This window comes from Protobothrops mucrosquamatus, unplaced genomic scaffold, assembly GCF_001527695.2.
Source record: "Protobothrops mucrosquamatus isolate PMUCROS unplaced genomic scaffold, P.Mucros_1.0 scaffold1773, whole genome shotgun sequence".
Taxonomy (NCBI): Eukaryota; Metazoa; Chordata; class Lepidosauria; order Squamata; family Viperidae; genus Protobothrops; species Protobothrops mucrosquamatus.
This window is the reverse complement of record NW_015387911.1, coordinates 80,875-94,425: the sequence shown is the minus strand read 5'-3', so window position 1 is coordinate 94,425 and position 13,551 is coordinate 80,875. Positions and strand designations below refer to the sequence as shown.

General features: G+C 46.9%; 1 protein-coding gene across 1 annotated transcript in view; it reads left to right on the top strand.

Annotated features, from left to right (window-relative positions):
* Nucleotides 1–13,551, top strand: part of RYR1 (ryanodine receptor 1) — a 108,013-nt gene that overhangs the window by 70,623 nt on the left and 23,839 nt on the right. The window contains exons 70-82 of the mRNA XM_015823102.1: nucleotides 2,126–2,296; nucleotides 2,800–2,859; nucleotides 3,590–3,727; nucleotides 4,427–4,539; nucleotides 5,139–5,235; nucleotides 5,392–5,498; nucleotides 6,263–6,314; nucleotides 6,881–6,943; nucleotides 7,054–7,153; nucleotides 8,193–8,272; nucleotides 8,903–8,979; nucleotides 10,166–10,239; nucleotides 11,014–11,031. Coding sequence (XP_015678588.1) covers nucleotides 2,126–2,296; nucleotides 2,800–2,859; nucleotides 3,590–3,727; nucleotides 4,427–4,539; nucleotides 5,139–5,235; nucleotides 5,392–5,498; nucleotides 6,263–6,314; nucleotides 6,881–6,943; nucleotides 7,054–7,153; nucleotides 8,193–8,272; nucleotides 8,903–8,979; nucleotides 10,166–10,239; nucleotides 11,014–11,031 — 1,150 coding nt within the window. The remainder of the gene's footprint in view (nucleotides 1–2,125; nucleotides 2,297–2,799; nucleotides 2,860–3,589; nucleotides 3,728–4,426; nucleotides 4,540–5,138; nucleotides 5,236–5,391; nucleotides 5,499–6,262; nucleotides 6,315–6,880; nucleotides 6,944–7,053; nucleotides 7,154–8,192; nucleotides 8,273–8,902; nucleotides 8,980–10,165; nucleotides 10,240–11,013; nucleotides 11,032–13,551) is intronic.

The window sequence follows — 13,551 nt, the reverse complement described above, 5'->3', positions numbered from 1 at the left end:
GCAGCATGGAGCAATGGGTATCTCTGCCGCAACCCTTCGCTCCCTCCCTGTTTAAAAGTGGGGCGAGGGGGCCGTTGCAAAGTCATCGGGGCCGGGAGGAAGGGAAGGGGCTGCGGCTGCATGGAGGGTGACAAAAGTGCCGTAGCTTTGTGCAGGTCTGGCCGCAACACATCAGACATGCGATGGGTGGCGTCTTCTGACTGTCAGTCGCCCAGTTAGTGGGACTCCCGTCATGTTGAAGCGGGCAGCCATGCTCTGGAATAGTCCTGACATGTTACAGCGGGTCCTCCTCCTCCTCCTCCTCCTCCTCCTCCTCCTCCTCCTCCTCCTCCTCCTCCTAACTAACCGGTTTGTCCCGAAGTCCCCCAAATCAAGTACTAAAAAAAGATGTTCCTTAACTCCCAGCATGCCTTGGGAGTCCTTCTCCTAATCTCAGTCCACCATCTCGGTCCTCTTCCCTTCCCTGTACACCCCAGAGCCCATCATCCTGCCCTGCCACTCTCCAGGGGCGGGGTGGGGAGAACAGAGGTTGCCTGCTCGCGCCCCCTCGTCTCCCCGCCTGCCCACCGTGCTTGTGTGCGGTTATGCGTAGAGGTTAGCGAGGCTGTTTTGAAAGGCTGGCTGTTCCGTGGGCAAAGGTGCTGGAACTGTGTGTCTTGTCGTCTTGATGGGCCCAAATGACTTCATTTCACTTTGATCCCAACTGGGCTGCAGAATTGGTGGGGGAGCTTGTGCGTGAAACCATCCCCTCGGCCCCCACCCCCACCCCGCCACTGCCCCCTCTGCCAGTCCGCCAAGCCAGGAAGGTTTGGGACCGCTGGTCTCCACGATAAAGTTCAGAATCTCCTTTACATCTCCAAGTCTGTGGGGCAGACCTGGGCATTTTATGGCCCCCAGGCTACATCTGGCCTTTTGACTGTCTCTGTCCGGTCCGTGTGCTTTTAATTTTTGAAGGCAACTGCTGGGTTGTTGTTTTTTTCAATTTACAGATGTGCTTGCATGCCTGCCTATGCACCCTCATAGCCCTCTTGGTTCGGCCCTCCATAACAGGCTGTCATGTGGCCCCTTGGGAAAATTAATTGGCCGCCCCTGCTGTAGGATGTGGTTAAAAAAAAAATCAAATTGGTATCTATGATGGTGTGATCCAACATCTGCTTTAGATGCATCACATAAAAAAAATGAGCCGTTTGGATCGGATTATGGCAGCCGCCATCTTGAATTTTTTGACCACACCATGCGGCCACCCCTGATCTCTTGACAGGAGCACTTCCACAGATCCTGCTAAAATGTCCGATAATTCCCTTTACCAGCAATTGCCTCTGTGTGACTCATTTTAATTCCACATTCCTAGCCCTGCAACTCCATGTCTCTCCTCCAGTTCTCTCAAATGGCTCCTCTCTACACTTCCTAACACCCGCCCCCTTCTCATCCTATCCAGAGATAACCTCTGCATGTGCACCATCACTTCCGAAGTCAAGTCAGAGTCTTCCTTTCTATCTCCAGGTTGGTGGATCAAAAAGCTAATGCATGGAATGAGATTTTGATCCACACGCTCCTGACAGATGGTCTTGGAAGCAAGGGTGGTCGATCCCAGATTCCTGAGTATTAGAGGCAGCAGGTGTCTGGATTGTCACTTTGCCCCACTAGATCAGTGTTTCTCAACCTTGACAATTTTAAGGCATGTGGACTTCAACTCCCAGAATTCCACAGCCAGCATTGCTGGCTGTGGAATTCTGGGAGTTGAAGTCCACATGCCTTAAAATTGTCAAGGTTGAGAAACACTGCACTAGATCATAGGTGTCCAACCTTGTCCAGTTGAAGACCTGTGGATTTCCAACTTCAACATGCTGGTTGGAGAATTCTGGGAGTTGAAGTCCACAGGTCTTCAAGTAGACGAGGTTGGACATCCCTGCCCTAGTTTTTACAGCTTCTTCTCTTCCACCCTCCCATCTTCTCTTGAGAGAGGACCTGGTCCAGCTTTCTCACCAGGTCACGGAATCCCCATGTCTGAAGCAGTGCTTGGTCATTAAAGCTTTTGCCCGGTCAAGCTGTTGGCATGCCAGAGGACAACCTGAGTGGCACAGCCTCTCTTCCCATCAGGCTGACTTTGGTCTTCCTCTCCCAGTCAGGTGGCTCGGATCAGGAACGGCACAAGAAGAAACGCCGAGGGGACCGCTATTCTGTCCACACGTCCCTCATCGTGGCCACGCTGAAGAAGATGCTTCCCATCGGCCTGAACATGTGTTCCCCAACTGACCAGGAGTTGATCAGCCTGGCCAAGATACGTTATGCCTTGGTGAGGAACCTAGGGTGGGGATTGGCAAGAAAATCGGGGAGGAGACATTGGCAAAGACTCCCAAGATTTCCAACTGTTGACCATGTTGGCCTTGGTTGCCTAAAACTGAAGCAATGTGGAAGGGTCCACTTAACTGTGGAGCTGGAGAGAGTAGACAAGGCAACGCAGATGATTGAGAGAGCCTGAAATGGGCATGCAATTTCCTAGTTGAGGGAGGCTAGGGAAGCTGCAAAGGACACACAAACACAAGGACAGACACACAGGATCACACACTGACCATGTTCCTCCTCAAGTTCTCTCTTTGATTTCAGCGCTTTCTGTCCTGCCACCAAGGATACCAGTCCCAAAGTCCTATCAGTCAAGGAACACAAATGTTCAGAAACAAAAAATCACAACTGATGGTGTATTTCGGAAGGGATAAACCTAGTGGGAACAGACCCTTGTTTTTTTCTAGAATTGTTTCTTGGTTACTTTGTTCATGCGAATGCTCTCCTTTTCCGCAGAAAGACACTGATGAAGAGGTGCGTGAATATCTCAACAACAACCTTCATCTTCAAGGCAAGGTGAGGACCTGGAACTGCTCCAGAAAGTGATGTTTGGGGAAATCAGTTTTTGCAGGTTTTGCCATAAATTGACTTGCTCCCTTCATGTCTGGATGAGCACATGAGTTATAGTAGAATCTATTTTCTTTCTTTCTTTCTTTCTTTCTTTCTTTCTTTCTTTCTTTCTTTCTTTCTTTCTTTCCTTCCTTCCTTCCTTCCTTCCTTCCTTCCTTCCTTCCTTCTTCCCTCCCTTTGTCCCTCCCTCTCTCCCTTCTTGTCCTTCCTTCCTCCCTCCCTCCCTCCCTCTCTCTCTCCCTCTCTCCCTTCTTTTCCTTCCTTCCTTCCTTCCTTCCTTCCTTCCTTCCTTCCTTCCTTCCTTCCTTCCTTCCTTCCTTCCTTCCTTCCTTCCTTCCTTCCTTCCTTCCTTCCTTCCTTCCTTCCTTCCTTCCTTCCTTCCTTCCTTCCTTCCTTCCTACCGTAATGAATCCGGGCAGCTTACAAACTACTACATAGCAATGACTATAATAAAACACAGAAACTGTCACCAAAAAAGAATCTGGAAAAAACGTTAACATCCCACAAGGGATCCATCACTCATTCTAACCCAGGATTTGGGGATAGAGACTAGTTTTAAGACCTCCTTTACCTAGAGTTTGGGTACGGAGTACATGAATTGGAGGGTGTGTGTGTGTGTGTGTCAAGGTCAAGTAACATGGCTTATGCTCCGTGGATGTCCCCATTTGCCTTGCAGTGTGAGAATTCCTCCTCCATGCGCTGGCAGATGGCCCTCTACAGGGAGATGGCTGGGAAAGCCGAGGACTGCAACAAGCCGGAGAAGATTGTCAGACGGGTGCAAGAGGTCTCTGCCGTGCTCTACCACCTGGAACAGGTATAGACCCACAAAGGGATTTGGCAGCTTCCTAGGTTGAAGAATAGGATTTGCTATCTACATTTTTGATGGCTGCTGAGAGCTTCCCAAATCTGAACAATTCCATACAGCGATTCTCGGTGGCTGCCAAAATTTAAAAGTCAACTTAAAAAGAAAAAAAATCCAACAACATCAAAAAAGCACCAACAATAAATATAATCAGAATGGTAGTCCAAGTTAAAACCAGCATTTCAATAAATCCATTACTCAGGACCCCTTAATCTCTCAGCCCCCATGTCCGGGAGACTCATGGCCCATTTTGTTAAAAGTCCTCATTGGATTTAAAAAAAATAAAACTCTCCTTCCACTTGGTTTCCATGTTTTAAAATTCCTTTTTCTAACATGAAAATCATCCTTCTGGACATTCGTTCAATAATTGTGCACGCCGAGAGCATATAAGCCTTCAAGGCAATTCAGCGCACTTGGAGGCTGTCCAGCTAACCATTAGTCACCCGGGAAGGCCTTGTGGATATGATAAGAGTGGATTGGGATCTAGCAAGCTTCTCTTCTTGATGGATCATGGAGTTTTCAGAGGGAGGAACCTCAAAGGAGAAATACAAAGAAATGGGAAGGAAACAGCTGATCAGGAAAAGCTAGTGGAGGAGAAACATGTTGGTTACCTACCTTCCAACCACGATCCTCTTCTGCTGTCTCCTGCAGTTGGAGCACCCGTACAAATCCAAGAAAGCCGCGTGGCACAAATTGCTCTCCAAGCAACGCCGACGTGCGGTGGTGGCGTGCTTCCGCATGACGCCCCTCTATAACTTGCCCAGGTGAGTTAATACAGCTCGGTTGGCTGGTCTACTGATTGGAATAAGGGTCATTCCATACCCAGATTCACCTCTTCCAGCTACAGCCAACTCGCCACGGTCAACGGTCAACTCGCCATGGCCAAGTCGCCGTGGGACCACTTGCTGCAGGACAATTCAACAATTCAGTTTAATTATTTAAAATAATTTAAAAAAATATTTTAATTTTTGTCATTTCATTAATGGTTCTTTTCGACTATTTCTTCGATATTAGCTTAGCTCTTCTCCCAGGGCGAGTCGTTCCACAGTGAGATGGCCATCATGAGTTGGCCTGTGGTTAGTTGCCCAAGGTGAGTTGGCTGCAGCGAGTGGGCTACGGCAAGGCGGCCACTGAGAGTTGGCCATGTGTCGAGTTGGCCGCATCAAGTTGGCTGCGGCAAGATGTCCATGGCGAGTTGTCCATGACGAGTTGGCCAAGTTGAGTTGGCCACAGCAAGGTGGCTGCGGTGAATTGGCCGTGGCGAATAGACCCCTTCCAGCCGTTGGGGAGATCTGTGCTCCCCTAACACTGCCAACATTGGGAATCATTTGGGACCCGGCTGACCTGCCTTTCTGCTTCTCAGGCATCGGGCTTGCAACATGTTCCTGGAGAGCTACAAGTACTCCTGGATCTTCACTGAAGAGCATCCCTTTGAAGACAGAATGATTGATGATCTGTCTGTGAGTCTTCTCGGGGGGGGGGGGAAGGCCACAGGAGGTCAACTGGGTGCATGGTTTGAACGCTCATTCCCTGGTATTTGTTTAGGGGAAATGCTACATTTCAGAAGGTGCCCTGGCCCAGTTTCTAATTGCTCTTTTTCCTATTGTGGGATGTAGAGACCTGGGCCAAAGGAAGAAGAAGAGGAAGAGGAGGAGGAAAAGAAGCCAGATCCTCTGCATCAGCTCATTCTCCATTTTAGCAGGACAGCATTAACAGAAAAGAGGTTCGCGGTGGGGATGGAGTCAAAGCCCGGTGTGAATTTGGGTGCAAAAAAGGATGAAGTAGCTGTAGCTGAAATTTTCTGCTCTGAAATAGGAAAAGGACAGGCAGAGCCTGGGGGGGCAGAGTCAAGAGAGGAATCAGCCTGGAATCCTTAGGTTCTCACAAGTGGTCTCACCCCAACCTTCTTGAATTCTGTTAGCTCTTATCTAGTGGCAATTTAGCGCTGATCGTCAGTTGACTAGAGTCTTGTGTAGAGGCATGAGCAATAATTCAGCTTAGCTGGGGCTGATCCTGGACTATAAAGCAAGAATGAGGGAGATATTTGGGGATCATCAGATTCAGCCAGCCAGCTAGCTAGCTCTCCATAATTTGCGTGTGGGATCCTTTTCAATTTGCTTCTTCCCAGCTCAACCGGAAGTATCAGAGAGGGTTGGAGGGAAATTCCTTAAGGAAGTTGAAGAAGAATGGACCAAGTGTCTCCATACCACCATGCTCAGTTTCATACAAAAAAAAAATCCCTGGGATTCCCACCCTGTACCTTCACCCTTGTCCATAATCCTTTATCCTCCGTAGAAGGGATAGAGGTTCTCCTAGAGCGGATGGCATAAGGAGTCTGTGTGGCCAGCTTTCTACAACTTGAGGTCCTTCAGGCTTGGTTGCCCTGAAACTTCTAGAATTCTTGGTCGATTTGGGGAATTGGAATTGCAATCTATCTGGAGCAGGATAGGCTGCTGTGGATCCTGAACGTGTTTTGCTTTATTTCAGCAAACTGGATGAAGACTATCTGTACATGGCGTATGCTGACATCATGGCGAAGGTAAGCAAGAGATGGGCCATTCTGGTTTGCTTCAAAAGCTGGCCTGAATGTCTTGCTACGTTACCACCTCCATTCTAGAGTACGTGGCTTCCGTGGCTGCAAATGCTGCACCAGTTTTTTTGTGGCATGTTGGCTGTTCTCCAAAAACGGGCGGGGCAGGACCCATGGGTGGGAGGGATTGGGGGAAAGGGGATGGAACCTATTTCTGGATCTTATGTGTATTCTGGAATGGGTCATGGCTGGGACAGTGTCAAACACAAGCAGCCAAATCCACACGTGAAGGTTTCAAGTTGACTACTTTATTGTGTTCCACCTGTACTACAAGAATCCCCCCAGATACTTGCCTTCCCTTGGGAACAAATAGAGAAGGTCCCATGGAACTTAAGCAGTGTTAGGTCTAAGTCTTTTGTGGCTGTGCAAGGACTCCAGGCTAGCTCCCTGCTTGATCCCTCCTCCTTTGCCAGGCTGGGAATTTTCCAGCAGACAGTTGTGGGAAAGATCTTCATATATCTATATTGCTGATTCCCCCCCCCCTTTATTTCCTTTCTTCATCCCTGGGACTTCAGAGCTGCCACATTAATGAAGGAGAAGAAGGCAACGGGGAAGAGGAAGAAGAAGTGCCGTTTGAGGTGAGCGATTTCTCTCTTTTCTCAACTTCCCAAATTGGTTTTGGAAGTCTCCCTGTCTCTCTCTCTCTCTCCCGTAATATTCTCCTGCCTGCTTCTTTGTCTTCTTGCAGGAGAAGGAGATGGAGAAGCAGAAGCTTTTGTACCAACAATCGCGACTTCACAATCGTGGAGCAGCTGAGATGGTCCTGCAAATGCTTAGTGCTTGTAAAGGTTAGAAGGGGGTCCTTTCCCGCCCCCCTTCCTCTTAATTCCAGCAAAGAACGGATCCCCGGGCAGACCAGGGTCACTTCAGTCTAAGAGAGGAAACCTTAATTAAAAAGGGCTATAGCTGGAAGATTTGGGAAATGCAAGGAGTCCTCAAATTAAAAACATTGGTTTAGTGCAGTGATGGCGAACCTTTTAGAGACCGAGTGCCCAAACTGCAACCCAAAACCCACTTATGCATCGTCGGGTGCCAGGTGGGTGTGGCCCATTGGCTGGGTGTGGCCCATTAGGTGGGTGTGGCCCATTGGCTGGGCGTGGCTGCGGTGGTAACGGCAGACTGGGTGGGACTAAAAAGTTCAATCAATCAGTTCCAATTTTGCAAGATTTTTTTTTTCCCGCGAGAAGTTGAAATTGACTGATTGAACCTTTTTTTTTTTTTTTGCACACGGCGGTGGAGGCCTAAAGCGAAAAGGTTTTATAAAACCCAGCTGAAGGCCTAGGACTGGGCCGACAGTGCGTGTGCCCACAGAGAGGGCTCTGAGTGCCGCCTCTGGCACCCGTGCCATAGGTTCACCACCACTGTTGTAGGTGCTCCATCACTGGAGGTTTTTAAGGAGAGACTGGACAGCCACTTGTCTGAGATGATATAGGGTCTCCGTCTTGAGCAGGGGGTTGGACTAGAAGACTTCCAACTCTGTTCTGATTGATTGATTGAAGTTCCAGTTAAGACAATTTATTGCTCATGCCGGTATACAAGAATCTAATCAAAATGGTCAGCACTAAATTGCTGCTAGATAAGAGTTAATGGAATTCAAGAGGGACTGGACTTAGATTGCTTGTGGGAATGTAAGGATTCCAGGTTGATTCCTCTCTTGATTCCGCCTCCAGGCTCTGCCTCTTCTTCTCCTACGTCCTTCGGAGTCTAGCACCAAGGTTCTCCAATCCCTTCTCATTTGGTTTTTAGAGGCATGTCCTGGGGAAGAAAGTCACTCTGTGTTCCAAGACTAGAGATGTCATGAAATAATGTGGTTTTCTGTCCTGACAGGGGAGCCTGGGGCCATGGTTGCCTCTACTCTGAAACTGGGCATCTCCATCCTAAATGGTGGCAATGAGGAGGTACAGCAGGTAAGAAGAAGGAGACCAGGATTCTTCATTGCTAATTCTTGGAGATCAAGAAATGGTTTACCCCAAGATTAAAAGATTCAGATAACAATGGATGGAGTATAAAATGAGGACAGAGAGAGGGAAGTGGTGATCGGAGTTGGAGAACAGTGGTTCAATGGGAAGCATTCTGAAGAACAGCTGGTGGTGGGAGACCTCTTTAAAAGAAGAGTGAGAGCGAGCTACAGATTATATCAAATGGATATTCATCTTTGATATCCACCATGGACCCTCCGACCCAGCATAAATCAGAATTGTAGGAGGCAGATTTGGGCTGTTCTAGCTTTCCACATGATGGTCTGCTTTGAAGACCATCTGATTTTGGGGTTGTCAAGAGCAGATTCTCTCACAAGGTGACTAACTCCTTTGTACGGAAGGGTCTGACTAGATCCATGCCATGGAGGAAAGTATGGTTCTCCTTCCATCTATAGTATGGTCCTTCTGTAGATTCTGTAGACCTTCAGAGCTGTAGATGTGAAGAACGATGATCTACGAAGATATGAACTTGCAATGTTATGTTGTTTGAGTCTCCAAAAACTTAAAACATTAGCTTCCCCAATCCTTTCGAAATGTTGACTTTCTCCCTTTCTTCAGAAAATGCTGGATTATCTGAAGGAGAAACGCGAGGTGGGATTCTTCCAGAGTGTCCAGGTGCTAATGCAGACCTGCAGGTACTTTTGTGGAGTCTTGTACTTTTCGTCTTTGTTTTCAATACTTCTCATGATATTCTTGCCCACAGTCTGAAACTTGAGGTTCTCTAGATTCAACGAGAGCTTGCAGACTGGATGAGTCCTCTTTGTGAGATTATGAAGTTGCAAACTTCAGTCCATACCTCTTTCCCATACTTCTGGTTATTAAAAAAAAGGCTGTGAAAGACTTGAAGAGCCTTCACATCACTGATGGGTCCTCTCTGGGGACATGGAAGTCCCCAAGAATGGTGACGTCGCCATGTGTATCTTCTGAGAACAGATAGAAAAAATCGGGGGACCCATTCCAAGGCCATGTGGTGACTTCAAGCTTGGAGCTCAATAGAAGCAGTTAGGGAAGGACCATGGAGAACTCCAGATTTGAGGATAACTTCCATATAGGCCACCGTTTCCATCCTTGGGACTCCTGTGTATGTCTCATGTTGTTTAATTTCCCACAATGCCTTGGACTGAAGCTAGATTGGGGGCATCACAAGAAATTTAAGATGGTGCCTCAAATCAAGAGGTAAAATCATTTAGGGGATCTGTTGGCCAAGCAGTTGAGTTGCCAGCTGCTGCTCAAAATGGAGTTGTCATGTGTCTGATTAACGAAACACTTAAAAGGACTTTCAGGCATATTTTTATCCTAAAAGCATTTATTAAGGTTACAGAGATGTCAGTACGGCATGGTAGAAATGCTTAGATCTGAGATTCTTTTCTGTTGCACATATATTCCAGGCATTTTTCCCGCCCCTATTTTGGGCTCATGGTTCACATCTTCCAATTAACTTGGAAGATGCTATTTACTTCCGGTTTCTTTTTCCCTGGCTTTCCTTATTCTCCTCCCCTTTCACTGTTGCCTGATTTAACTATAAAAATACCAGACAGTTCTGCATATTGTCAAAGCAAAAATATACAGTATTTGCAGCGTTGACAGGAGTCCTGATACACACACAAAAGTAAGAGTACTTGTGAATGAGAGAACACATAGTAAGGAAGCATTCTTGTTGGATCTGTCTTGGTCCAGAGAAGTTAAGTAAAAGTTAAACAAGGTCGATGTTTATAACCATCATCCTGGAAGCTGCTACCCCCAGTATTTATTGGTCCTGCAACCGCTGTTCTACTATTTCCTCACCTCCTCTCTTGTTCCGTTCCTCCCCTTCATTTGCAGCGTGCTGGACCTCAATGCCTTTGAGAGGCAAAACAAAGCTGAAGGTCTTGGAATGGTAACAGAAGAAGGAACAAGTAAGTCCTTCTGCCCTGGGTTGAGGTGCTCCACCAAATCGACCAAGAACGAAGTCCATCCTGCTTCTCTTAGCTCGTCTGCCTCCGAAGGCAGGCGGGGAGGCAGCAGCCCACCCCTCCTTCTGACACCCCCCTCCCAAGGTTGAGTCTGGCCACTGGATTTTTGGGGGGGGGGGTGGAGGGTGCTGCTCAGGGCGTCATGGCCAAAAAATTCAGCAGGGGAGGCCTTGCATGTGAGACATCACCTCCTGGTTTTTGTTTGCTGGAAAATGTTTTCTCAGGCATTTCTCCAGGCTGGATATGGAGCAGGCGCAGTGGTGTTTTGAAGATGGAGGCAGAGTTTGCATCCCTGGGGAGGGATGCAAAAGAGTTTTTTTTCAAGATGGACACTGGCTTCTTTCTCAGCAGGCCTGCCCAGTTGTTCATCCTCTCCCTCCTCTTCCTCCAAACCCAACCCAGTCCTCTGCATATCCTCTTTGTGTTCACTGCTTCCTTCCGATAAGACGCGGATTAATTGAGATGTCTAAAACCAATAATGGATTTTCCTCCCTTCCCCCCCGTCCACCTTCCTCCACCTCAGGTTCTCTGGTCTCATCCGTTCTCCGTTCCACGTTAACGGCATTTTAATCTATTTTTGGGGGGTTTATTTTGCTCCTTCTCTTTGGTTTATAATGGTCTCCTTTTCCTTTTTTTTGCACTCACCTCCTCTCTCCTCCTTCCTCCTTCTTTCCCTTCCCCTCCCCTCTCCTGGTGTCACCGCTGCCCCTCCCTCAGTCATCAGTCGTGAAAATGGTAAATAATCTCTTTTGCTTTGTATTGAGTTTTTCTTTGATGGTCAGTTTCTCGTCTTTTCTTTTCTAACCTATATGAAAGCTTAAAAAAAGCAAAAATCTGATCGGAACCCTCTCCTCTCCTTTCCTCCCAATCCTGGTTTAGAATCTAGAATCCTAGAATCTTTAAGGAGTCCACCGTGGGTGTCTAACATACTGAGTGCCGCAAATGTAGAGAGATCAGAAGATGGTCCTGCATTTGGACCAACTAGACCAGGGGTAGGCAAGCTTGGCTCTTTTATGACTCGTGGAATTCAACTCCCAGAATTCCTGAGCCAGCCATGCTGGCTCAGGAATTCTGGGAGTTGAAGTCCACGAGTCATAAAAGAGCCAAGCTTGCCTACCCCTGAACTAGACGATGGGCAAGATGAATGTCGCGACGGGGATCCTCATAAATAACTGTAATGACGTTTGCTCAAGTGTGTGTTGGGAATGGTTGGGTTGCGTTAAGCCACAACTCCTTAGAGTCTGGAAGTTCTGGAGAGTGAGGAATGTTGCCCAGTGAGGTCCAAGTCTAGAGTCTTCAGACTGGACTTGATATCGGTGATCAAATCACTGAATTACCTTGACTGAGAATCTGGGCTTTACCTGGAGTCTCAAGCGAAGCAGACAGGAGACTATAATCTATGGTCCAGGCAAGGCTAATGGTAGATATATCAATCCACTGTTGAACATCTATGCTTATCATAGGAGGTGGATTGATTAGCTAGGCTGGTCTGTTCTTTGGAAACCAGGCCATGTCTTATGGACAGAATGGCTAGTTTTCTCGTTCTAAGGCAAGGCCCCAAAAGCAAGCAGTTCTGGGTGGTCAACTCAGAAGACCAGCAACCAAGATAGGTTTCAAGTCCTAGTTGGAGAAACATCTGAAGTCTGGTGAAAAGACTCCACTGAAGTAAAAAAAAAAATCATGATGGAGTTGCTTCCCCTCCATGCAAGATGGTTGGGTTCTTCTCACCGTTGGGTGAAGGCATCATGACCAGCCAGAACCTGGCTGAATAATTATGCAACGCATGACACCCGTGTCAGCCCTGAATTGCTGGAGGGGGTTCTGATCAGTCTTCAAAGGGGGCAGGAAAGTGTCCTGAACTTTATTTGGTGCATGTCCTTTAGTTGATGACCCCAGGACCACGTGTTATTCTATCTTTCTCCCCAAAATTCAAACAATCATGCATTGTGTTCTTGTAAGCTTTGCCCCCTCCCACTTTCAGGAGCCCTTATGGGCTCCTGACTATTTTTGATGCAGATCCCAGTCTATCCCACCCATCTCCCCTTTTCTTTGTCCTATTTTCAAAAGTCTTCAGTGTAGCACACTTTGTTGCCTCCATGTTTGCACCCATTTTGTTTACAGCAGAGTTATTTGTTGCCTATTGCCAGCTGTCGTCCCAGCTTAGCCTGGGACAAAGGAGGGTGCAAGCATAATTGTGTGGCTGTGTGGTGGTATAAGTGCTTTGTAACAGTGCAGCGTCATTGTAGTAGGATCCTATGTCCTCAGTACCCATGTAGATATCTTCTGATGTTTTGTGTTTGAAAAGCAGTGTGTCTGTGTATTTGTGAGACAGGTACAGGTGGGTTAAGCAAGTAGAAAAGTTGCAGAGTAAAAGTGTAGTATATTTACTACGCTTCTTGGGCCTCAGTCTTGTAGGTAAACTTTGTCCTTCTCTCTGGAAATGCTGTGTACCTACAAGTAGCCCTTTGTTTAGTGACTGTTTGAATTTACAACAGCATTGGAAAAAAGTGAGCTATAAACAGTCCTTGCACTTACGACCGTCGCAGAATCCTGACACTCATGTGATCAAAATTTGGACACTTGGCAATTGGCAGTAGAAACATTATAGTACATCTGTAGAAATTGAGATAACAGACATTTTTGGCATCTGAAATTGCATTGACCTTTTTTAGTAACTGTATTCTTATTAAATTCCTGGTTAATGCAGGAAAGCCTGTATTATACCATCCTCCAGGATTGTCCTTGTGGTGGTCTTTTTATATTATGTTGGCATATTTTTTAAGAAGCTGTCATAATAGTGCTTGTTCTAGTATTTGATATAATTTTTCTCTCTCTTTGTAGTAAATGTTCTTCTGTTTTAGTAACCTTATAGCAACCACACTATGGCCTTTCTTGTAGTAACTCTGCTTTGGGGGCGTCACCCCTTAGCACGAGAGCCGTATCCATAGATCACGTTAACACCTCGCCTTTGTAAATCTCCTGTGTTCTGTGCTTTTAGACACAGATGTGCAGTGTTTTCAGGTTGGACCCCCCAAAAATGAGATCTGGATAAAAAAAATTATTCCAGTTTAATTCAATATGAACTAATGCAGTGCATTGATCATTGCACGCCTCGTATTTTATGACGTTTCCCTTTTTGTTAAAAATTACAACTGAGAGGCCAATTTTGGAAAAGCCACATCTTGAGTATTTATGTTCTGAGGTTGTAGCCTCACTGCTGTCCTGTCGTAACCATTGTTGTCCTGCTTAGCTCCT